Source organism: Coregonus lavaretus (genome assembly GCF_964263955.1).
Source record: "Coregonus lavaretus genome assembly, contig: HAP1_SCAFFOLD_285, whole genome shotgun sequence".
In the NCBI taxonomy this organism is placed as follows: Eukaryota; Metazoa; Chordata; class Actinopteri; order Salmoniformes; family Salmonidae; genus Coregonus; species Coregonus lavaretus.
The window spans coordinates 213,317-240,112 of NW_028158101.1; the positions used below are offsets into that span (position 1 = coordinate 213,317).

General features: G+C 42.3%; 1 protein-coding gene across 1 annotated transcript; it reads right to left on the reverse strand.

Moving 5' to 3' along the window:
• Window positions 1-26,659, reverse strand: LOC311124439 (serine/threonine-protein kinase 24-like). The gene is made up of 11 exons (XM_084198587.1): window positions 26,143-26,659; window positions 17,649-17,879; window positions 11,688-11,744; window positions 11,440-11,548; window positions 11,172-11,329; window positions 9,198-9,383; window positions 8,769-8,914; window positions 8,482-8,614; window positions 1,802-1,870; window positions 1,460-1,599; window positions 1-1,283 (listed from the first exon to the last, which is right to left on the reverse strand). The coding sequence occupies exons 1-11, from the start codon at window positions 26,182-26,184 to the stop codon at window positions 1,235-1,237; spliced, it is 1,320 nt and encodes a 439-aa protein (XP_084054713.1). The 5' UTR covers window positions 26,185-26,659; the 3' UTR covers window positions 1-1,234.
• Between the last annotated feature and the right edge of the window lie 137 nt (window positions 26,660-26,796).

Sequence of the window (26,796 nt, forward strand, 5' to 3'; positions counted from 1 at the left end):
GTGGATGATGTAGTTGAATTTACTGCTATGTAAAAAGGGAGGAAGGGTGAACCTTCAATAGAATAGAAGCACTCATCTTTACACAGGTGATGGACAGAGGAACAATCCAAACAGCCATCTTGTCATGAAACCATGTGGCCTCATGAAAGATCGATGGTCTGGGAACATAGAACCCAGTGCGCAGACTGGAGAGGGTTAGACGTGGTCCAGCTGGAAAGGGTTTTGTTTCTATGGTCCCCACTGCATTGCAACAACAGCCATATCATGGAGTGTGACACCAAAAGGTAAACAAGCATTTCAAAAGAAACATAGGTAGCCAAAGTATCAATCAACATAGAAACAGAACAGAGGGAAGCAATTGTCATTGAATGGCTGTGTCCTTGAAAAATGTATTATTTAAACAAGAGGGAATCCAAGATAACGTATTAAAACGAGAGGAAATCCAAGATAATGTGTTTAAACAAGAGGGAATCCAAGATAATGTATTAAAACAAGAGGAAATCCAAGATAATGTATTAAAACGAGGAAATCCAAGACTGAAATACAAAAGAAGAAGTAATAAAGGCAAGGCAATCTCAGTTATGGCCATTTACGTCTCTCTTTAAATATTGACCCTTTCTTACAGAATATCTCTACAGAAGCATTTGGCCATTTGTACACAGCGACTCCTTTGCGTACACTCCATTATTTCTCAATATCTGAAAATGTTTGCCTATTTACAAGTTTGTACAGCCACCCAACAGATCTCTCAATCTCCCAGAGGACCCCATCCACTTAAAGCGGGATACCTGAGTTTTCAAAAGAATGCTTCAATCTCCACCGCACATTTCACAGGATCTCAAGGGAGAGGCTCACATGCACACACACACACACAAAACCACACATACACACACACACACACAACCACACACACACAACCATACTCACAAAGTTAGATCCTCTCTGAAAGGCTTCAGGACCTTTTGGAATAAGCCACACCAACCTTTTGAGTCAATGGTCCTGCATTCATGTTTGAGGTATTGAGCCCAAGAGGTCTTACAGCAGTTGGCAGTCAAGGTGGCAGCTGACCAACTGGCCAGCGACTGTCCGCAAAGTGACAATATGTTAGCCCGGACAAGTAGAGATAAAGTGGGCTGAGGTTTTGCTTTAGGTGAATGAATGAGTGACGGCAGAACTTCCTGGGAGACTTCATCTTGGCTGTTGATGTCAGAGGCTATGGCCTGACAGACTGCTGCTAAGGGTGGGAGGTGTGTGGGGAGGAGGCGGCCCTGGGTAGAGAAAACCTGCAAGAGCAAAGGAGGAATGAACAGTGGGAAGATTTAGCTTGGGATGGAGGTGTGAGAAACAACACTAGATTATAGGTCTGCACCCTAATGTTGGAATAAAATGAAAACGTATGAGCAGAAACATTTAATCAAATGTAATCAAATGACGGAGGTGTTGATGCTATTGCCATTACCTCTGTAGTCTGTGCACTAGCTCAGACACCAGGGCGTCAGAGATACCAGGACAGGACTCTTCTGACAGGAAAACGGCCTCCCTCAGCTCGTCCACAGCCTCTGGCTTGCCATTGGTTGCCTCAACCTGGTTCTCTTTTAACTGTAAGGGAAGGAGAGACACAGTTTATCTTAAAGCGTGCAGCAGTAGCTTCAATAAGGGCAACACATATCAGAACAGTTTGACCCGGAATCATTTAACTTGACTGAGATTCACCGTTATATATCTTTAGATAAAAAAGAGAAATGGTAACGTAACAAGATGTCAGAAGATGTAGTTGAAATGAGCCCAAATACATTCTTACCTCAGCAAACAAAGGTGAAATGACAGTGCACCAGCTCTGTGACAAAGGCCTCTTTGGATTGTCTTGCACCTAATAAAGAAAGTATAGAATTAATCATTCTGATGGCTCAGTGCAAGACCTGAAAACAGCTGAAGAGTGAAGGTCAGCGTATTAAACAGAGAATGCCCAGAAACCACCACTCTGTGTTTGGTTAGATCATGATGTATATGAAAACTGACAGGAGAAAGCATGCGGTATAAATATATACACTATGGTATACATATATACACTATGGTATACATATATACACTATGGTATACATATATACACTATGGTATACATATCTACACTATGGTATACATATCTACACTATGGTATACATATATACACTATGGTATACAAAACATTAAAAACACCTGCTCTTTCCATGGCAGACTGACCAGGTGAATCCAGGTGAAAGCTATGATCCCTTATTGATGTGATTTGTTAAATCTTCTTCAAAAATCAGTGTAGATGAAGCAGAGGAGACAGGTTAAAGAAGGATTTTTAAGCCTTGAGACAAGGATTCAGGGGGGTGAATGGGCAAGACAAAATATGTAAGTGCATTTGAACGGGGTATGGTAGTAGGTGCCACGCGCACAGAAATGGTCCGCCACCCAAAGGACATCCAGCCAACTTGACACAACTGTGGGAAGCATTGGAGTCAACATGAGCCAGCATCCCTGTGGAATGCTTGCGACACCTTGTAGAGTCCATGCCCCGACGAATTAAGGCTGTTCTGAGGGCAAACTCAGTATTAGGAAGGTGTTCTCAAATGTTTTGTACACTCAGTGTACACTATGGTATAAATACTGTATACACTATGGTGTAAATACTGTATATACTATGGTATGAATATAAACTATGGTAAAAATACACACTATGGTAAAAATACACTATGGCAGTGGTATTCAAACTTTCCCGCGTGGACCCCATTGTTTCCCCGCAGACCTTTTGGGGACCCCACAAGGATTTCTCACAACTCCACCCCAAATTTTATGACAACCTGAAAATCGATACATTTAGATTTTTACATCAACAAATAACTTTTAATTCATTACATTTTCATTTTACTGTTATCAAAATGAAAATAAATGAAAATACATTTACTCAATAAAATTGTATTTTTCAAATGATCTTTCTCAATACACTATGGTATAAATATGCACTATGGTATTGTTGAGGAAAAACTAGTTCCAAGGATCAGGCAGAGCTCATTTTCCAGTTTTTAAGAGTTTATTCAAGCAATTGGAAGAAAGTTAACTCTCCGGATATACCGGGGAGGAACTTGATTATTTACAAGTCACACAGTCTTTATATAAACTCAGCAAAAAAAGAAACATCCTCTCACTGTCAACTGCGTTTATTTTCAGCAAACTTAACATGTGTAAATATTTGTATGAATATAACAACATTCAACAACTGAGACATAAACTGAACAAGTTCCACAGAAATGAGAGACAAAACCGCGACTCGTCAGTGAAGAGCACTTTTTGCCAGTCCTGTCTGGTCCAGCGATGGTGGGTTTGTCCTCATAGGCGACGTTGTTGCCGGTGATGTCTGGTGAGGACCTGCTTTACAACAGGCCTACAAGCCCTCAGCTCAGCCTCTCTCAGCCTATTGCGGACAGTCTGAGCACTGATGGAGGGATTGTGCGTTCCTGGTGTAACTGACAGTTGTTGTTGCCATCCTGTACCTGTTCCGCAGGTGTGATGTTCGGATGTACCGATCCTGTGCAGGTGTTGTTACACGTGGTCTGCCACTGCGAGGACGATCAGCTGTAGCGCCGTCTTAGGTGTCTCACAGTACGGTCATTGCAATTAATTGCCCTGGCAACATCTGCAGTCCTCATGCCTCCTTGCAGCATGCCTAAGGCACATTCACACAGATGAGCAGGGACCCTGGGCATCTTTCTTTTAGTGTTCTTCAGAGTCAGTAGAAAGGCCTCTTTAGTGTCCTGAGTTTTCACAACTGTGACCTTCATTGCCTACCGTCTGTAAGCTGTTAGTGTCTTAACGACCGTTCCACAGGTGCATGTTCATTAATTGTTTATGGTTCATTGAACAAGCATGGGAAACAGTGTTTAAACCCTTTACAATGAAGATCTGTGAAGTTAATTTTGATTTTTACAAATTATCTTTGAAAGAAAGGGTCTTTTTTTGCTGAGTTTACGTCATCTACACAAAGAGCTGTTTACCCCTAATAGGGGGAGATAAGCTTTTGAAAGAGATAAGGGGTAATTGGCTCCACTTCCTTAGATGAATAGTACAAACAAGAACAGGTTCTAACCAGTTCTCACAAGCCAATGTTTCTAAGACAGTGGAGTGATAAGATCTTTAAAGCCTAAACAGAATAAACTAGATTTCCACCTGGCTAGGCTTTTAGTGCCCTAAAGATAACGAGCCAGTAATAAATCACTCCTCTGAGTGGTACAGTATGTAAAGAGGTTATTAGACAGCTGTGGTAAATTATCAGTTGAATTGTATTCTTCAACTCAAGAATTTACACAGCATTAGACTGTAACAAAACCATTTTGCGCCAACGGTATAAATATACACTATGGTATACAGTGCATTTGGAAAGTATTCAGCTCCTATTACAGCATTATTCTAAAATAGATTAAATATATCTATATATATATATACAGTGGGGAGAACAAGTATTTGATACACTGCCGATTTTGCAGGTTTTCCTACTTACAAAGCATGTAGAGGTCTGTAATTTTTATCATAGGTTCACTTCAACTGTGAGAGACGGAATCTAAAACAAAAATCCAGAAAATCACATTGTATGATTTTTAAGTCATTAATTTGCATTTTATTGCATGACATAAGTATTTGATACATCAGAAAAGCAGAACTTAATATTTGATACAGAAACCTTTGTTTGCAATTACAGAGATCATACGTTTCCTGTAGGTCTTGACCAGGTTTGCACACACTGCAGCAGGGATTTTGGCCCACTCCTCCATACAGAACTTCTCCAGATCCTTCAGGTTTCGGGGCTGTCGCTGGGCAATACGGACTTTCAGCTCCCTCCAAAGATTTTCTATTGGGTTCAGGTCTGGAGACTGGCTAGACCACTCCAGGACCTTGAGATGCTTCTTACGGAGCCACTCCTTAGTTGCCCTGGCTGTGTGTTTCAGGTCGTTGTCATGCTGGAAGACCCAGCCACGACCCATCTTCAATGCTCTTACTGAGGGAAGGAGGTTGTTGGCCAAGATCTCGCAATACATGGCCCCATCCATCCTCCCCTCAATACGGTGCAGTCGTCCTGTCCCCTTTGCAGAAAAGCATCCCCAAAGAATGATGTTTCCACCTCCATGCTTCACGGTTGGGATGGTGTTCTTGGGGTTGTACTCATCCTTCTTCTTCCTCCAAACACGGCGAGTGGAGTTTAGACCAAAATCTCTATTTTTGTCTCATCAGACCACATGACCTTCTCCCTTTCCTCCTCTGGATCATCCAGATGGTCATTGGCAAACTTCAGACGGGCCTGGACATGCGCTGGCTTGAGCAGGGGGACCTTGCGTGCGCTGCAGGATTTTAATCCATGACGGCGTAGTGTGTTACTAATGGTTTTCTTTGAGACTGTGGTCCCAGCTCTCTTCAGGTCATTGACCAGGTCCTGCTGTGTAGTTATGGGCTGATCCCTCACCTTCCTCATGATCATTGATGCCCCACGAGGTGAGATCTTGCATGGAGCCCCAGACCGAGGGTGATTGACCGTCATCTTGAACTTCTTCCATTTTCTAATAATTGCGCCAACAGTTGTTGCCTTCTCACCAAGCTGCTTGCCTATTGTCCTGTAGCCCATCCCAGCCTTATGCAGGTCTACAATTTTATCCCTGATGTCCTTACACGGCTTTCTAGTCTTGGCCATTGTGGAGAGGTTGGAGTCTGTTTGATTGAGTGTGTGGACAGGTGTCTTTTATACAGGTAATGAGTTCAAACAGGTGCAGTTAATACAAGTTATGAGTGGAGAACAGGAGGGCTTCTTAAAGAAAAACGAACAGCTCTGTGAGAGCCGGAATTCTTACTGGTTGGTAGGTGATCAAATACTTATGTCATGCATTAAAATGCTAATTAATTATTTAAAAATCATACAATGTGATTTTCTGGATTTTTGTTTTAGATTCCGTCTCTCACAGTTGAAGTGTACCTATGATAAAAATTACAGACCTCTACATGCTTTGTAAGTAGGAAAACCTGCAAAATCGGCAGTGTATCAAATACTTGTTCTCCCCACTGTATATATATATATTTTTTTCATCAATATAAACTAGGGCTGACAAAAATAGCGCGTTAACGACGTTAATTAGTTGTTTGCTGTTAATTACGTCAATTTTTTTAACGCATTTCACGCATGCGCAGTGTGACAAATTATTCAGGTCAGGAAAGTGGTTGGGAGCTAGAGGCGAGATGGAGCAAGGTGAGCAAAGTGGGCCTATTGACGGATTCAAATATAAAAAGAATGATGATGGTACAGTTAACAAGTACAAGGTTATTTGCAAGATTTGTAAGAAGGAGTTTCAATTTCACCGGAGCTGTTCAAGCTTGAAGTACCATGTCAACGCCAAACATGCGTTTGCTGGGCCGTCAGATTCAGCAAGTGGTTTGCGCCAGACCACGCTGAATGTTTGCAGGCAATTAACAAAATCAACCTCAGATAATTTGACCAACACAATAGCAAAATGGATTGCAAAGGATTGTAGACCCATTAGCATTGTAGAAGACTCAGGTTTCCTTGATGTTTTGCAAGTGGCGTCTCAAGACTCATTCTATAAGCCACCGTCAAGAGCCACAGCCAAAGACAAATATTATGGTGTGTAGTATGTTTCAGCTTGATTTAAAACACCATTATTTGGCTGTGTTAATAAACAGACATAATATGAAAATTATGTATCTGTGTCCTGTTATTTATCTTTTGGTATGCATTTCAGAAAAAAAATGGTTAGGATTCAGGTGTAATTGCAAATAGTGATTAATCATGATTAATCCACTGAAAATTCTGATTAATTTGATTAAAAATTTTAATCATTTGACAGCCCTAATATAAACACAATAGTTTTTTTGAAATTTTTGCAATTGTATTAAAAATAAAAACAGAGATACCTTATTTACATAAGTATTCACACCCTTTGCTAGGAGACTCAAAATTGAGCTCAGGTGCATCCTGTTTCCATTGATCATCCTTTAGATGTTTCTACAACTTGATTGGAGTCCACTTGTGGAAAATTCAATTGACTGGAAGGCACACACCTGTCTATATAAAAAGGTCCCACAGTTGACAGTGCATGTCAGAGCAAAAACCAAGCCATTAAGGTCAAAGGAATTGTCTGCCTGCCCTGCAGAGATGGTTGTCCTTCTGGAAGGTTCTCCCATCTCCACAGAGGAACTCTGGAGCTATGTCAGAGTACCCATCGGGTTCTTGGTCACCTCCCTGACCAAGGCCCTTCTCCCCCGATTGCTCAATTTGGCCGGGCGGCCAGCTCTAAGAAGAGTCTTGGTGGTTCCAAACTTCTTCCATTTAACAACGATGGAGGCCACTGTGTTCTTGGGGACCTTCAATGCTGCAGACATTTTTGGGTACCCTTCTCCAGATCTGTGCCTCGACACAATACTGTCTCGGAACTCTACGGACAATTCCTTCGACCTCATGGCTTGGTTTTTGCTCCGACATGCACTGTCAACTGTGGGACCTTATATAGACATGTGTGTGCCTTTCCAAATCATGTCCAATCAATGGAAACAGGATGCACCTGAGCAACATTGAGTCTCTTAGCAAAGGGTCTGAATATTTATGTGAATAAGGTATCTGTTTTGAAACTTTTATACATTTTGTAAAATATTCTAAAAATCTGTTTTCACTTTGTCATTATGGGGTATTGTGTATAGATTGATGAGGATTTTTATTTATTTAATCAATTTTAGAATAAGGCTGTAACGTAACAAAATGTGGAAAAAGTCAAGGGGTCTGAATACTTTCCGAATGCACTGTACACTATGGTATACATATATACACTACCAGTCAAAAGTTGAGACGCCGACTCATTCAAGGGTTTTTCTTTATTTTTAGAATTTTCTACATTGTAGAATAATAGTGAAGACATTCCAGCGGAGTAGAACTGACCTTCCACGGAGTTGCATTATTTTCCAGAGAACGCATAGAGCCCTGAGTAGATCATCTATTTTATACCATGGCTATAATTTACCATATTTGCCAGTAGAAATGTGTTCAACATCCACTGACATAGCTAGCAAGCTATATTAGTTGCCGTGGTAACCAAACAAACAGACTTGCTAGTTTAGCTAACCAGTCCTAGCTAAAATTCAACAATGCCAATGTTTAAAATCGACTTTTGCTTTATACCGTGCGTTATAAGGAAATAATGCACGCTATAGAATGCCCTTCAAGCCAATCAGAAACAAGTATTCAACAATGCCATGGTATAATTAAGCAATAACGCCCGAGGAGGTGTGGTATACGGCCGATGTTCTTGCGCACGACGCAACGTGGAGTGCCTGGACACAGCCCTTAGCTAGTGAGTGCATACATTTTTTCATACCATGACAAACTAAGTTGCATGTTTCTCTTGAATCCCCTTTCATATGACTGACGATTGTGTTGTTATATTGTTATTTCAACAGGTGCCATCTTACCTTGTTCCCCTCCAGCTCATCAGACTGGGCGGCTCCATTCAGGAACTTCTTGGGGTCCTTCTCCCTGATGGTGTTGAAGATCCAGTTATCGTTCCCAGAGTCGTTCACTCCAGACGCCTGGCCATCTTGTTCCCTGACAAGACATAGAGACCACCTTTAGACAACCTCACATGGAAACACAGTCTGAAGCATATTAGTGAACTGTCCCAATAAACAATCTGGTTAACAACCAGATCGGCAAAATAACATTAAAGGACAGATGAATGGATCAAATGATAATGACTTACGAGTCCGACTCATCGTCGCTGGATTCCTCCCGAGACTGCTCTGCTTTCCACTTCCTGTACTTCTCCACCAGCTCTGAAAGGTAGGACGTCTTCTTGGCGTGCCGGATGATCAGCTTGTGTTTCAGCAGTTCTTTGGCAGTTGGCCTCTAAGGAGGAGCACGCCAAGAAGACGTATATATTGGATGTGTTGTCTAATGTGCAGAGAGGGTTGACTTTCTACATTTTTGTCATTTAGCACCTGCTCTTATCCAGAGCAACTTACAGGAGCAATTAGGGTTAAGTGCCTTGCTCAAGGGCACGTCGACAGATTTTTCACCTAGTCGGTCCGGGGATTCGAACCAGCGACCTTTCGATTACTGGCCCAACGCTCTTAACCACTAGTTAACAAAATGCAAATTTGAGCTCAATTGCTCCCCAAACACCACTTACAAAGCTGGGCTCTTTGTTCAAACAGGCTTCTATGAATTCTTTGAGGGGTTTGCAGTAGTTTCCTTCCAGGGTGGGCGGGTTGTTCTTTGGGATGAGGAATAAGACCTTCATTGGGTGGAGCTCTGAGTGGGGCGGCTCTCCTTTGGCCAGCTCTATGGCCGTTATGCCCAGAGACCAGATATCCGCCTGCGACGCAACAACAAGAAAAAGGAAACACTTTTTGAGAAAGACTTTAGAACAAATTCATCAACGGACTTCAAACGTCATAGCAAATATCAATAGGGACGGTTTGTGATGCAAAGGATATACAGATAGCATGATTCACAGAATGAACGATGGCGATAAATAACACTTCTTGAAACTTGACTAGAGATTTCTATTCAAAAGATGGAGGGTGCCATTTTATATTCACACATTAGATAGTAACAACATTCACACCCACTAGAAAGGCCCCACTTAGAAGGCCTATATCACCTGAGCCTGTAGTAGGTCATTTATGGAACTACCGTCAACCCAGGGTGAGTCAGTGTGGTGGCTCTGGTTTGCCGCATGGTGATTCACATGTTGTGGTCGTTCCTAATGTGTCTGGTGACATTTCCATCTGTGTGCACTGGCTTGTAGTGTGATCACAGCAGGTCACAGAGCTGAAGCTACCTCTGCAATGTCTCTACTCTCTCTACACAGCAGAATTTAGAGCCAGGAAAAACAAAGTTTATTGGACAACTATTTGATTTGATTTATTGGGATCCCCATTATGAAAACACAGAGTTCGAATTAAACATTTTGTTGACAATTCCACATGTTTCCTATGACACATTATAACACGTGCATGAACCTATGAACAGATATGTCATCTTAACCTGGAACCTGAACGAGACAACCTGGAAACTGAACGAGACATAACCTGGAACCTGAAAGAGACATAACCTGGAACCTGAAAGAGACTTAACCTGGAACCTGAAAGAGACTTAACCTGGAACCTGAAAGAGACTTAACCTGGAACCTGAAAGAGACTTAACCTGGAACCTGAAAGAGACTTAACCTGGAACCTGAAAGAGACTTAACCTGGAACCTGAAAGAGACATAACCTGGAACCTGAAAGAGACATAACCTGGAACCTGAAAGAGACATAACCTAGAACCTGAAAGAGACATAACCTGGAACCTGAAAGAGACATAACCTAGAACCTGAAAGAGACATAACCTAGAACCTGAAAGAGACATAACCTAGAACCTGAAAGAGACATAACCTGGAACCTGAAAGAGACTTAACCTAGAACCTGAAAGAGACATAACCTGGAACCTGAAAGAGACATAACCTGGAACCTGAAAGAGACATAACCTAGAACCTGAAAGAGACTTAACCTAGAACCTGAAAGAGACATAACCTAGAACCTGAAAGAGACATAACCTGGAACCTGAAAGAGACTTAACCTAGAACCTGAAAGAGACATAACCTGGAACCTGAAAGAGACATAACCTGGAACCTGAAAGAGACATAACCTAGAACCTGAAAGAGACTTAACCTAGAACCTGAAAGAGACATAACCTGGAACCTGAAAGAGACATAACCTGGAACCTGAAAGAGACATAACCTGGAACCTGAAAGAGACTTAACCTAGAACCTGAAAGAGACATAACCTGGAACCTGAAAGAGACTTAACCTGGAACCTGAAAGAGACTTAACCTGGAACCTGAAAGAGACTTAACCTAGAACCTGAAAGAGACATAACCTGGAACCTGAAAGAGACATAACCTGGAACCTGAAAGAGACATAACCTAGAACCTGAAAGAGACATAACCTAGAACCTGAAAGAGACATAACCTGGAACCTGAAAGATATATAACCTAGAACCTGAAAGAGACTTAACCTGGAACCTGAAAGAGATATAACCTAGAACCTGAAAGAGACTTAACCTAGAACCTGAAAGAGATATAACCTAGAACCTGAAAGAGAGCTTGTGGTATTTCTGACCTTTGAGTCATACGCAGACTGTTTTATGACTTCAGGTGCCATCCAGAACGGAGTGCCCACGAATGTGTTCCTCTTGATCTGGGTGTCTGTTAACTGCCCCGCCACTCCAAAGTCTGCCAGCTTCACGTCTCCTTGCTCCGATAGCAACACGTTAGCGGCTGGAGGCAATAACACAAACTATGAGATTCACCATGGTGGCCAGTTAAACAAGATAGTCAGTTGGCGATTCATGCTGCACTGTATGGCCATAGAGTGCTCTGAACAGTACCTTTAATATCTCGGTGGATTTTCTTTTCAGAGTGCAGGTACTCAAGTCCCCTCAGGATCTCTCTGAGAATTGTGGCAATCTGAGTTTCGTCCAAGGCACCCGGCTCCAACTAAAAGAGAAAGCAGGCTGGAACAAAGCGTCCTACTGAACCTTGACTGAAATGTAAAGATGCCTTTTGGGTTAGGCCTGTGTTACATCAACGCAATCTTACCAAGGAGTTTACTAAATTGTATTATAGAGAAACTTACCAAATCAAGAGCTGATCCTCCTCCTAAATATTCCATAATAATCCATAATTTTGCATCCTGAAATTAAAGAGAGAATGCCTTAATCATAAATCATGGCGAGTCTTTATTAAAACAGATCAACATGTACTGTTTAGTATCATACTGGAATAGAGTGGAAGAGGAAATTAAATCTCATAAAATCAAGACAGCGCTAACATCTCATTTAATACTTTCATCATAATTCATATTAAAAAAGAAGCTAAACACTTCAGCAATTCCTTCCCCCGGGGAGCCAATCACAGCACAGCACATCTGGCTGCATCAGGGATCATATCAAAATGGTGGAAAGTTAGGTCACTTAAGGTCTGAAGCCATAACCGCCTAGTGATGCCTGGAACAAGTGCAGTTCAATAATGCAGCACATTAAACATTTTTGTCATTTAGCAGACGCTCTTATCCAGAGTGACTTACAGTAGTGAGTGCATACATTTTCATACGTTTTTTCGTACTGGTCCCCCGTGGGAATCGAAAGCACAACCCTGGCGTTTCAGGACAGTTTAGGCCTACACATTCTAACAGCAGACTTGATAACCTTGAGAGAGAGGGCATAATACAACATTTCTAAAGCAGAATAGCCCCAGGTCAAAGAAATCCAACTGGATGGTTAGCTATAAGAGTCCATGTAGTGTGATATGCAGCATACACTGAAACACATGAAACACTAAAAAAGACCATTCAGACTCCTCCTCCTTCCTCCGTATGATCCATAAACCCGTTTGGCTCCTCCTTCCTCCATATGATCCATAAACCCGTTTGGCTCCTCCTTCTTCCTCCATATGATCCATAAACCAGTTTGGCTCCTCCTTCTTCCTCCATATGATCCATAAACCCGTTTGGCTCCTCCTTCTTCCTCCATATGATCCATAAACCAGTTTGGCTCCTCCTTCTTCCTCCATATGATCCATAAACCCGTTTGGCTCCTCCTTCTTCCTCCGTATGATCCATAAACCCGTTTGGCTCCTCCTTCCTCCATATGATCCATAAACCCGTTTGGCTCCTCCTTCTTCCTCCATATGATCCATAAACCAGTTTGGCTCCTCCTTCTTCCTCCATATGATCCATAAACCCGTTTGGCTCCTCCTTCTTCCTCCATATGATCCATAAACCAGTTTGGCTCCTCCTTCTTCCTCCATATGATCCATAAACCCGTTTGGCTCCTCCTTCTTCCTCCATATGATCCATAAACCAGTTTGGCTCTTCCCCAGCCTCGCTGGCCTGAATCTCTTCAGCAGCTTGACATAACCTACTAACCAGCTCATATCCTCAGTATGGGATCAAAGCATTTCATATGTAAACCATAACGCAACAGTATGTGGGGCAGAAGTAAATGGGCCCTGCACTGAGCTGTCAACATGGGAGAAAACTCCTCTTCTCCCCCTGGGACAATTACACACATTTTAAAACGCAAAAAGAACGGCTTTCCAAGAGATGTTGAGGTGTTTCTGAATGGTTCAGTCTCAGTCCTGACTTAAATCTGCTTGAAAAATCAGAGACAAGTTTAGAATATTTCTGCCCAACAATGATTCTCAACCAAATTTACTGAGCTTGAGCAATTATGACAAAATCAATGGATCTGTGTTGTGCAAGGTTGGTAGACACGTATTAAAAATGATTACCAGCTGTAATGGCTGCCAAAGGTATATTAACTCTAAGGTGTGAAGACATACGCAATCAATACATCTTCATATTTTATTAATTATTAATTGGGAAATGTTATATATATATTTTTTCACTTTGATAACGTGGAGTAGATTGTGTAGATCAGTAAAAATAATAATCTAATTGAATCCCTTTTTAGATTTAATTTTAAGGCAGAAGAATGTGAAGACTGTGCAGGGCGTGTGTAGACTTTCACTAGGCACTGTAGTGAACAATACCCAAGAGATTAGAAAGTAGCACATGCACTCAAATAAGGGTCAGGCACAAATATAAATACTACATGACCAACTCTGCAGAAGAAAACTTTTATACCAAAGGTTGGAAGTCAGGGGGGAAATACACTATATATAGAAAAGTATGTGGACACCCCTTCAAATTTGTGGATTTGGCCATTTCAGCCACACACGTTGCTGACAGTACACAGCCATGCAATCTCCATAGACAAACATTGACAGTAGAATGGCCTTACTGAAGAGCTCAGTGACTTTCAACATTGCACCGTCATACGATTCCACCTTTCCAACAAGTCAGTTCGTCAAATTTCTGCCCTGCTAGAGCTGCCCCAGTCAACTGTAAGTGCTGTTATTGTGAAGTGGAAACGTCTAGGAGCAACAACGGCTCAGCCGCGAAGTGGTAGGCCACACAAGCTCACAGAACGGGACACCCGAGTGCTGAAGCACGTAGCGTGTTAAGATTGTCTGTCCTCGTTTGCAACACTCACTACAGAGTTCCAAACTGCCTCTGGAAGCAACGTCAGCACAATAACTGTTAATGGGGAGCTTCATGAAATGGGTTTCCGTGGCCGAGCAGCCGCACACAAGCCTAAGATCACCATGCGCAATGCCAAGTGTCGGCTGGAGTGGTGTAAAGCTTGCCGCTATTGGACTCTGGAGCAGTGGTAACGCGTTCTCTGGAATGATGAATCACGCTTCACCATCTGGCATAGTGTCAACTGTAAAGTTTGGTGGATGAGGAATATTGGTCTGGGACTGTTTTTCATCGTTCGGGCCCATAAGTTCCAGAGAAGGGAAATCTTAAGTCTACAGCATACAATGACAGTGACATTCCAACATTGTGGCAACAGTTTGGGGAAGGCCCTTTCCTGTTTCAGCATGACAATGCCCCTGTGCACAAAGCGAGGTCCATACAGAAATGGTTTTTCGAGATCGGAGTGGAAGAACTTGACTGGCCTGCACAGAGCTATGACCTCAACCCCATCAAACACCTTTGGGATTAGTTGGAACGCCGACTGCGAGCCAGGCCTAATCGCCCAACATCAGTGCCTGACCTCACTATTGCTTGTGGCTGAATGGAAGCAAGTCCCCACAGCAATGTTTCAACATCTAGTGGAAAGCCTTCCCAGAAGAGTGGAGGCTGTTATAGCAGCAAAGAGGAGACCAACTCCATATTAATGCCCATGATTTTGGAATGAGATGTCCGACAAGCAGGTGTCCACATACTTTTGATCATGTAGTGTATCTGAATAATATATAAATGAACCAAATTGCAACCTCTGTTGACTGCAACATAAGGCGAATCTGCCTGAGTGACCATTTTTTGTTCTAAATGGCTGTGCATGGCTGTCTGCTGCGGCTGTGAATTCCCCTTGTAGAGGGGTGATCATGTAGGACAGAGCGGTGTGTGGATGACTAAGTATGGCCACAGGCCTCTGTCTGCAGCTCAGACAGACTAGATGAGCCTGAGGTACCGCTGTCATGTGCAAAAGAGAACATTTCATCCATTTTTAGAAAGACTAGGCCTACGACTGAGTAATTACATAGAACTAGCCCAACCGAACACAATTTCCAATTAAATCACCGGCTGACACTAACATCTCCTCCTCTCTCTAATGGTTCTGATTGTATAACGGTTTTAGCAGGAATCATTGAAATATTTAAATATTCGGTCTTGGCAGGTGATTTTGTCAGTCTGTGCAACCAATTTTGATATGGCCTTGACTTGGGATGCAAATTTCGGTCAATTTTGTTACCGACTAAAACTGGTTAATAAATGGTTAAATTGGTTCCAAACAGTCAAATTATGTGACCAACAGAAAATACTATGCATGGAAGGAACTGACAATTTTTCATTATGAGTTTAAAAAACATGCGACAATAGCGAGCCTATCATCTCATATTATAGAACATGAAGCAGAGAATGGAATACATCATTTTCAAACATTTGCCAAATTGCAATTTGTGGGAAAACACTGACTGTTCTAAAAGATGCACCTGATGCGAGCCGTTTCATGTGACAGAGATGAACATCTCAGTTAGAAACTTAGAAAGAGGGAAAAAAAACTAAATATGCAACAACTGGGGTGGGTTGCTAATATGACTAGGATTGTGCCTTTGGCTTCTGGACAACGAAAGAAAGTTGATATGAAAACCAGTAAAACAGAAATGCTTGGAAACGTTTTTGGTTGCTAGCTGCATCTTCCCACCCCTCTACTGCTCCCTGAGTTACCTAGCAACGAGTCTCCGCTCTCGTTTGCTCGTGGCTGACGGACTAGAGACAGCCATATAGTTGAGGTAAGAAAGCTACCTTCTAACTCTATAAACTCACTGTACATTACTATTTACTGAGAAAATAATTATTCTGATCCTATTTTATGACTGATGAGATTTGTTAAATTCTGACACCAATTTAATTCCACGAAATTGTGCAAATTAACCGAAATGCGATAAGCATGACCAGTCAAATTGATTTTCGGTGGCTAATTGACTAGCTAACGGTTATCCGTTAACGTCCCTAGCCTTGACTGTCATACCATATCGATCAATTTCATGTCAGGGAGTGCAGCATTAGATTTATTTTAATTATTTTACATCAAATATAAAAGTGAGCTCAAGTCGTTGAAACCAAGCATTTCAAATGCTATACGATTCGCCTACCTTTTTCAGAGACTGCATAACATCAGTATGTGTATTCATCTAGACTCGGCCTGGTAGTGCTGCAGACTACAGGCTGATTGTCAGTGTGGTAAAAGCCAGGCTGTGCCGGCTGGCAGTGCAGAGCTAACTAGATGGCTGTGATTCTCTGGGAGAGCAGACGTTGGGTATGAGCCATATGATCCAGCGCTCCGAGGGCTGGAGTAGCACGCAACACTAGCCTCCCACCCTCCATCTATCAGTACAACTGGAGCTAACAGCCAACTGGCACCCCCCCCCCCCCCACTGGCCTCAAGTAAACCACTAACGGAAAAAGTACCCAATTGTCATACTAAAAGTAATGATACCTTAATAGAAAATGACTCAAGTAAAAGTGCAAGTCACCCAATAAAATACTACTTGAGTAAAAGCCTAAAAGTATTTGGGTTTAAACATACTTAAATATCAAAAGTAAATATAATTGCAAAAATATATTTAAGTATCAAAAGTAAAAGTATAAATAATTTCATATTTGCTTAATCAAACCAGACAGCACAGTTTTATTTATTTATTTATTTATTTATGGATAGCCAGGGGCACACTCCAACATCATTTACAAATTAAGCATTTGTGTTTAGTGAATCCGTCCGATCAGAGGCAGTAGGGATGACTAGGTATGTGTTCTTGATAAGTGCGTGAAATCGGACCATTTTCCTGTCCTGCTAAGCATTAAAAATGTAACAAGTACTTTTGGGTGTCAAGGAAAATGTATGGAGTAAAAAATATATTATTTTCTTTAGGAATGTAGTGAAGTAAAAGTAGTCAAAAATATAAATATTAAAGTACAGATGCCGAAAAACCCATCACATGTAGACCTACTAATACTCTGCCTACTCCAGATTAATTTCAAACTTACGGTTGACAGCAACCAAGGGCCGGGAAATGATGAAATCCCTCACGATCAAGTCAACACGGGATCCTCACGAATGCTTAAATTGGTTTTGCATAGTATTCCTGTCGTCGCATGACATGCAGTACATTGTAGGACATATAGGATAATGAAGTAATGCATGCCTGTGTGTTCTGCTCACAATCACCAGTGCCAATGCATGCCATAGGCCTAATGCTCAGGCACAATTCACGGGAGCCTTGTCCCATTAGCCATATGAATGATTTATTGACCCACATACAGTTGTCTACAATTGTTACACATGCCACCACTGGCAGCAACACTACAACCAGCACCACGTATGTCACACAAATAGAGCACAGCCTCTCAAAATGTAGAAACAAGAAGAGAGAACGATGCTTTGCAACAATTTGAGGATGGGACTATTTAGCCAAAATCCTTTCTCACAGCATGTTGAGATAACATGAGGTTTGGTCAACTTACCTTCAGATATGATCCATAGTACTTGGTTACAAAGGGACTGTCACACTGGCTGAGGACTGTTATTTCCTGTTGAATGTCTTCTATTTCATCCTCGGCCTCCTCGAGGTCAATTATCTTAATGGCCACTACTTTCTGAGTCCGATTGTCAATGCCTTTGAACACCTCTCCAAACGAGCCTTTCCCTATCCTCTCCAGCTTGGTGAACAGCTCCTCCGGATCGGCTTTGAAGTTCTGAGGAAAGGAGAAAAAACAGGGCTGTAGCAGCAACGACAGCAGAGCAGAGCATCGTTCAATCACAGGTAAAGAAGGACCATGCGATAAAAGAGATTAAGCATAGGTTTTTATTTTTATTTTTATGGTTGAAGGCTGTGTCTTGGGTTTATATAACAGTCTAATAAAAAGGCATGAGCTGGCACCTGGCACCTGGCACCTGGCACCCCCCACGCCCCAAAGAAAAAGTTAATAGAGGTGCTGACTAACGGTGAGTAAACTGTAGGCTATTAAAAATAAATAAAAAAAGAGAGTTGAACACTCAATTTACAAGCTCCCCGTTTTTATTGGGTAAACCACCACCGTTTCGGCATCACTGTGCCTTCTTCAGGGTGATGTCATGAATGCTTGAAGCAGGTTATGTAGACAAACAGTGCAATTAGTGCAACCAATGACAATAGTGAGGGGTGTGTCATAGTTATTAGGGTGATGAGAACTTTAAAAAAATGAAACTTAACAGGCTGGGCATACGATGGATGATTACCACAGAACTGGTACTGTGTACTCCCTCAGTGAGCGATTGAACAGCCAACAATTCCTTGTGACAGGATTTCAGAACATGGTTGCTGAATGTTATCTGGGCAAGTGTCTTTGTTGACTGATATTAGTTTTATATATCCTATCAACATCTGCTTCCTGTGTAACTAAATGAGCGTCCCCTTGGGCTAAAGAAAAACATTCACACAACAGCTCACCCTTCTCAGTACTCAGCACAAAGTACAGATTATCAAATCTACAATAAAAAAAGTGTTCAGACTAGGGCTGTCCCCAACAACAAAATAATCTTGTTCGACCGATCTTTCTACCAACATTTTTTATGTGTATTGAGCTTGTCTGATGCTTTAAGCTTACGGTTTGATGAAATATGACAAATGCCTCAAGGGGGCGCCAGAGATCTAGATAACCAGAAGAAGAAAAAAACTTAACCTGACCCAACTATTCTCCTCCCGCTCCTGCAGACTTTCGCAGATTCTGCCGTTACTCTCCTGAAGTTGCCAGTAATAGGCTAAACGAGGAGTTGGCAACCTTTCTCACGTTGAATGCCAATTTATCTTACAATTTCTGCCGATATACGTGCCAGTTATGGTTTTCATATGCACACTTCCGTGAAACAGTTTCATTTAAATGTATAATAACGTCTTCATATCTCAAAATCATTGTCACGTGGTTAATCAAAATTCTATCCAAATCTAAATGAAAATGACAAACCTAAAAAGTAACTTCTATTGCCATTGCCAATAAGTAAAAATAGCCTACATAAAGCCAACAAATAAAAACATTGCAGCCTGCAGGTAGAAAATATCCTGATAAAAATAAACATCCTATAAATCACATTGGCTACACATGGCCTGTCTGCAACGAACTTGAAACATTGTATCAAATATTAAGTTGGGTCATGGGCCTCCCGAGTGGCGCAGCGGTCTAAGGCACTACATCGCAGTGCTAGAGGCGTCACTACAGACCTGGGTTCGATCCCGGGCTGTGTCGCAGCCGGCCGCGACTGGGAGACCCATGAGGCGGTGCACAATTGGCCCAGCGTCGTCGGGGTTAGGGGAGGGTTTGGCCGGCCGGGACGTCCTTGTCCCATCGCGACTTCTGTGGCGGGCCGGGCGCATGCAGTTGTACGGTGTTTCCTCAGACACATTGGTGCGGCTGGCTTCCGGGTTAAGCGAGCAGTGTGTCAAGAAGCAGTGCGGCTTGGCACGGTCGTGTTTCGGAGGATGCATGGCTCTCGACCTTCGCCTCTCCCGAGTCCGTACGGGAGTTGCAGCGATGGGACACGACTGTAACTACCAATTGGGGAGAAAAAAGGAGTAAAAAAAATCCTAAGGAGTATTAAGTTGGGTTCAACCCAAAGCTTGTGCTAGCGAACTTGCAATATTGTATAAAATATTCTGGACCCTCAAGAGTTTCCCCGCCAGGCTATTTGCCAAAGGGATTGCTTGACTTGGGCAGGAGCTCACTGGAGCGGAGTACCGGCACCTCAAATTTTCCACTGCTTGAGCTTCTGTTCCTCTTATAGAATATTAGCTCAAAAATATTTTGGAGCACCAGCACCTAAATATACAGTGCATTCAGAAAGTACTCAGACCCTTTGACTTTTTCCACATTTTGTTATGTTACAGCCTTATTCTAAAAAGGATTCAATTCAATTGATTGGACATGATTTGGAAAGTTGATAGTGCAAGTCAGAACAAAAACCAAGCAATGAGGTCGAAGGAATTGTCCGTAGAGCTCCGAGACAGGATTGTGTCGAGGCACAGATCCGGGGAAGGGTACCAAAACTGTTCTGCAGCATTGAAGGTCCCCAAGAACACAGTGGCCTCCATCATTCTTAACCCCTTTTTCTAAATTTTCGCCTAAAATGACATACCCAAATCTAACTGCCTGTAGCTCAGGACCTGAAGCAGGTATATGCATATTCTTGATACCATTTGAAAGGAAACACTTTGAAGTTTGTGGAAATGTGAAATTAATGTAGGAGAATATAACACATTAGATCTGGTAAAAGATAATACAAACAAAAAAACATGCGTTTTCTTTTTTGTTCCGTCATCTTTGAAATGCAAGAGAAAGGCCACAATATAATATTGCAGTTTAGGCACAATTTAGATTTTGGCCACTAGATGGCAGCAGTGTGTGTGCAAAGTTTCAGATTGATCCAGTGAAGTGTTGCAATACTGGACTTTTGTATATCAAATCTGCCCAAATGTGCCGAATTGGTCAATTGATACATTTTCAAGTACAAAAATGATATGGTAATACAAAATGTAAGTTACACACTCCCAGGAATGTCATGCATGATGGATCATTAGATTATACACTAACTTTCACACATCTAGATGGCCGGGCAGGGTGGGTGTGGAGCCAGAGACAGAAGGGGTTCAAACTGTAGAACCCAGTTCCTACATTTGAATATAAAAATGGATTTTATCAAACAAAACTATGCTACATTTTATCTCTGGGACCCTTAGGATGACAAATCAGAGCAAGATTACTGAATGTAAGTACATTATTTACCTTCAGAGGTGAATGTATCAAACCAGTTGCCGTGACACGTTTTTTGTTGTTGTGCACTCTCCTCAAACAATAGCATGGTATTTTTTCACTGTAATAGCTACTGTAAATTGGACAGTGCAGTTAGATTAACAAGAATTTAAGCGTTCTGCTCATATAAGACATGTCTATGTCCTGGAAAGCTTGCTGTTACTTACAACAGTCATGCTAATCACATTAGCGCACGTTTGCTCAACCGTCCCGTACAGTGAGGGAAAATAGTATTTGATCCCCTGCTGATTTTGTACGTTTGCCCACTGACAAAGAAATTATCAGTCTATAATTTTAATGGTAGTTTTATTTGAACAGTGAGAGACAGAATAACAACAAAATCCAGAAAAACGCATGTCAAAAATGTTATAAATTGATTTGCATTTTAATGAGGGAAATATGTATTTGACCCCTCTCAATCAGAAAGATTTCTGGCTCCCAGGTGTCTTTGATACAGGTAACGAGCTGAGATTAGGAGCACACTCTTAAAGGGAGTGATCCTAATCTCAGTTTGTTACCTGTATAAAAGACACCTGTCCACAGAAACAATCAATCAATCAATCAGATTCCAAACTCTCCACCATGGCCAAGACCAAAGAGCTCTCCAAGGATGTCAGGGACAAGATTGTAGACCTACACAAGGCTGGAATGGGCTACAAGACCATCGCCAAGCAGCTTGGTGAGAAGGTGACAACAGTTGGTGCGATTACTCGCAAATGGAAGAAACACAAAATAACTGTCAATCTCCCTCGGCCTGGGGCTCCATGCAAGATCTCACCTCGTGGAGTTGCAATGATCATGAGAACGGTGAGGAATCAGCCCAGAACTACACGGGTAGATCTTGTCAATGATCTCAAGGCAGCTGGGACCATAGTCACCAAGAAAACAATTGGTAACACACTACGCCGTGAAGGACTGAAATCCTGCAGCGCCTGCAAGGTCCCCCTGCTCAAGAAAGCACATATACAGGGGTGTCTGAAGTTTGCCAATGAACATCTGAATGATTCAGAGGAGAACTGGGTGAAAGTGTTGTGGTCAGATGAGACCAAAATCAAGCTCTTTGGCATCAACTCAACTCGCCGTGTTTGGAGGAGGAGGAATTCTGCCTATAACCCCCAGAACACCATCCCCACCGTCAAACATGGAGGTGGAAACATTATGCTTTGGGGGTGTTTTTCTGCTAAGGGGACAGGACAACTTCACCGCATCAAAGGGACGATGGACGGGGCCATGTACCGTCAAATCTTGGGTGAGAACCTCCTTCCCTCAGCCAGGGCATTGAAATGGGTCGTGGATGGGTATTCCAGCATGACAATGACCCAAAACACACAGCCAAGGCAACAAAGGAGTGGCTCAAGAAGAAGCACATTAAGGTCCTGGAGTGGCCTAGCCAATCTCTAGACCTTAATCCCATAGAAAATCTGTGGAGGGAGCTGAAGGTTCGAGTTGCCAAACGTCAGCCTCGAAACCTTAATGACTTGGAGAAGATCTGCAAAGAGGAGTGGAACAAAATCCCTCCTGAGATGTGTGCAAACCTGGTGGCCAACTACAAGAAACATCTGACCTCTGTGATTGTCAACAAGGGTTTTGCCACCAAGTACTAAGTCATGTTTTGCAGAAGGGTCAAATACTTATTTCCCTCATTAAAATGCAAATCAATTAATAACATTTTTGACATGCGTTTTTCTGGATTTTTTTGTTGTTATTCTGTCTCTCACTGTTCAAATAAACCTACCATTAAAATGATAGACTGATCATGTCTTTGTCAGTGGGCAAACGTACAAAATCAGCAGGGGATCAAATACTTATTTCCCTCACTGTGTATATATATATATATATATATATATATATATATATATATATATATTTGTTACTGCTCGACTAAAACAATTTTGGTCGACCAAAAGCCTAACGACCAAACCATCGACCAGTCGACTAATTGGAGTCAGCCCTAGTTCAGACTCTCTGCAAACTCAATGCAATGTTCTTTTGATTGGACATTAGGCTCAGTTTGGTTGGTTGGTAGTCCAGAGGGTTTTTTAGGCCCTTCCAACCATCCCTCAAGTTTCCGTCCTGGAATAGTCCTTCAACCTTTTGTAGGCCCTTTCTGCTTATTTTATTTGTCTGTTCAGATTCAGCTGAATAAGTTGATTACACCTTATTAGCAGAAGAAAATGCTATAATGCTAAGGTTTAATATCTGTTTCAAAAGAGTCAACAAAATGATTATGGTCCAAACATGTAGGCCTATTACAGCAGATGGCAAGATGCAGACTGTCGAAGGTGAAACAAAACGTAGCATAAACACTGACACTGCAGAGGAGCGCTGGGTACATCCCAATTAGTCTAGTGTGGTCTTGTCTATTTATGACATCTGCTAATGTCAATTCAGACAGAGTGCTAAAGTAGACTGTTACCAAACATTACCTAGGCTAATTACTCATTGCAAAGCGTGCCTGTCCGGCACTAGCGGGTTGCGAAGGTGCCTCGCTCTTCAAGTTATTCAAGGCCCTAAAGCTACGTATTTATGACCCCTGTCGTGTGTGTGTGAACACTGGCCTAGGGTTACATTCTCTGCTACATGCTAAGACTATTCGGGCTCGGTCTAGTTACTAACGCTTCACTGGGCCAATCATGGAACTCTATAATACAAAGGATTCTGGTGTGTGGGGGGGGGGGGGGGGAACCAATTATATCATCATTATTACCCCTGAGAAACTCAAGCAGCTTGAGGAATTAATTCTAAACACCCATACCAACGGATAGCTGAACAACACCACTGATCCTATGGCTTTAGTTTGGCCTTGTTGACAAACGACGCAGTCTTTCACACTTTCTGCCCCTGCAATAGTGACTCTTGGGGCACCTGCCTTTATCAGTTTCTGTCAAATAGCCTAACTTACAGAAACATAGGCCTGTCAGTGTTTCCCCTAGGAGGTTTTTCAGGCGGGGGGGTGCTGCTACTAAATGAATATAGAGGAAACACTACTATCTAGGGAAAGGGGGATACCTAGTCAGTTGTACAACTGAATGCATTCAACTGAAATGTGTCTTCCGTACTTAACCCAGAGGTGCGGGGGGCTGCCTTAAATCGACAGCCACGTCATCGGCGCCCGGGGGAACAGTGGGTTAGCTGCCTTGCTCAGGGGCAGAAGGACAGATTTGTACCTTGTCAGCTCGGGTTTACTGGTTCATCGCTCCTACTGGGACTGTACTTTGGCCAGAAGACTGGGAAATGGTGAAGCAGCTCAACCTAACAAGAAATTCCCGATATAATGAATAGCGAGAAAATCTCTCAGAGTAAAAAAAAAAATCTAAACATCAATATCGACAGTGAGAGAATAGGACAAAGGCTTGGAGCAGGAAAACGACAAACCCTGCCTCAGACCGGCCCTCTTTCCCCCTGTGGTCTACAAAGGAAGAGATGGTGCTCTTCATGCTTGACATTACAATTCACTTCCTGCACTGCAACGATTAACTGTCTGAAGCACTTCTGTTGCAAATTATGGAACTGCATGTTATGCTGCATGACAGAAATAGTGTGAAGGAACATTTTCCAGTCACAATACCTTGTTTTTTTTACATTTTACATTTTAGTAATTTAGCAGACGCTCCTATCCAGAGCAACTTACAGTGAGAGAGTGCATACATTTTTCATACTGGCCCCCCGTGGGAATCGAACCCACAACCCTGGCGTTGCAAGCACCATGCTCTACCAACTGAGCTACAGGACGGCCGATGTCCAATTAATTTCACTAGAGGCATAAAGATTTCACATCCCTACACACTAATCGCATTTGGATACCCATTAAGGTACATTCTGGAAAGAGAGAATTACAGTTCAATTTACCATAAAAAGAATGCATGTACAGCTAGCCTATTGTTCTCATAACATCCCCTAGAGAATGTTGTAAATCTGCTCAATAAAAAGAGGCAAAGAGACAGCTAATATCTTGAGTTGAAAGGGGGATGAAGAAGATAAAGGCTGTCACAAAAGCAGAGCGGTCATCCAGGTGAAAATCATCCTATTGAGTCTGAACTCTGTGGGGGGAAAACAACACTGGGCACTGTGACTACAGACTCCACATGCTGGGAACCTCCACAGTCAGCAGGTTTATCACCTCTGCTAAAAATGCCTGAAACCTCCCTCTAAAAGCATGAGTTTGATCCTCTCCCAGCTGCACCACCAGATTGCGTGGTCCACTGCAGTCAGTCCGCACCCTGAGGGCTGACGCTCATCGGCTCCCCCCCCCACCCGCCCCATATACACACTCCACATCTCCCTCTGGTTCAGCTCTACCCAGGCCAAGGCTGAATGAACCAGGTTTCAACCATTCAGGAGAGGACAGTATGGTGGTGAAACATGGCTCTATTCATGCAGCTCAAGGCTATCCCGCGGTTGGCGCCCCATTAGAATGCCAGTCGTATGTCAATTGTCGGAATGGGTAATGACCTAGAGACCTAGTTTTCTTACGAGATAAGTCATGTCCGCTTTCTTGTTGACTATCTGCACTGAAAAATGTCAAGAATGTTTAAGAGGAAATATTTACTTTCCACTGACTCAAAACTGACAGGCACCTCAGTAACATGTTGCTGTTTTGCTTTCATGTCTCCTTGTTGAATAAAAGGTGTTTAGTGTTTGAGCCATTGAGTCATGCTTAAAATGTATGGCCTTTCTGAGTAATCACAAACAATTAATGTGCATTAGTGTAACACTACAGGGAAAGCATTTCAGTTGTAGCTGAGGATTTGGCTTTAATGGCAAACACTCTTATCTTGTCTTGTTCTAGCAACATGCTAAACAGTTTATATTTTGTAAAACAGATGCTTAGCTTTGCCATCCAGTCTACAGGACTGGCAGAGACAGACTGCACCACATGGGGCCAATCTGGCCACATCTCTGCTCAACATAAATATGGCTCAATAGATTGGCCTCATCAGTGAGCCTTTTTCTGGTGCAAAGAATCCAATACCTTATGTATTTCCATAGTTGGCTAGCTAACTAGTTAACGTTACCTAATAAACTAACACAGCTAGTGTGGATGTAATCATAAATAAAGTCGAGTTACTCATCACTTCATCGAGTCAGTAACGTTAGCTGGCTAACAAGTTTGCTAAAGTATTGCAAAGAAATTGAGGGAGACCGACCACTTGATGAACTAAGACAAAAATCTTACCTGCATCCCTGGAATGCCACTCTGAACCGGGGAATGAGCCATGTCGTCATAAAATAAACAATCAACAAAATTCGTACTCAGTTGACGCCACTTTGTTTGCTAGCTAAATGAGCTAACTAGCCCAAATCGGAGGAGAATGCAACGCTGTTTATGTCCAACTAACGATACCTTGCGCTATATGAATTATAATGCCGGATTTATAGTCCCTAGCTATCACGGAATCAGCTCAAAAACATTGCTTGCTTTTTAGCTGCAATGTCTTGAAGTTGTGCCTCTTCCGCAGATAGCAAACTAGCTAACGTTAGCTAGCTAAATCTTCAACGGAAGCGCAAACTAGGCTCTGCACAAATCTCACCAAACCTTAATGTTTTCGAGAATATCCGGTGAACAGTAATAATAATAGAATAAATTGAAAATTGAGGCTAACTGTATCATTTGTTGTCCTGTCCTCATCACTTTTCTCTATTGCCCTCCGCCATTTTGATAGCTGTCATTCTCACATTAGGGAAACCCTTCTGAAAAACTACAGCGGTGCGCAGCGAACCGGACTATTCCTCCCGGGAAGCTCCCAAACCGTCAGTACCCACGCCTTCACGCCATTGGCCGTTATATAGCCAATGGGCTCGCAGCAACGCTTCCACCCGCCGCGTCAGA

Coding starts and splice junctions, on each gene's coding strand:
- LOC311124439 (XM_084198587.1), bottom strand. CDS start 26,184: ATGGCTCATTCCCCGGTTCAGAGTGGCATTCCAGGGATGCAG. Junction 9,384..11,171: donor AGTCTGCGTATGACTCAAAG/GTCAGAAATACC, acceptor GTTGCGTCGCAG/GCGGATATCTGGTCTCTGGG. Junction 8,915..9,197: donor TGAACAAAGAGCCCAGCTTT/GTAAGTGGTGTT, acceptor GCTCCTCCTTAG/AGGCCAACTGCCAAAGAACT.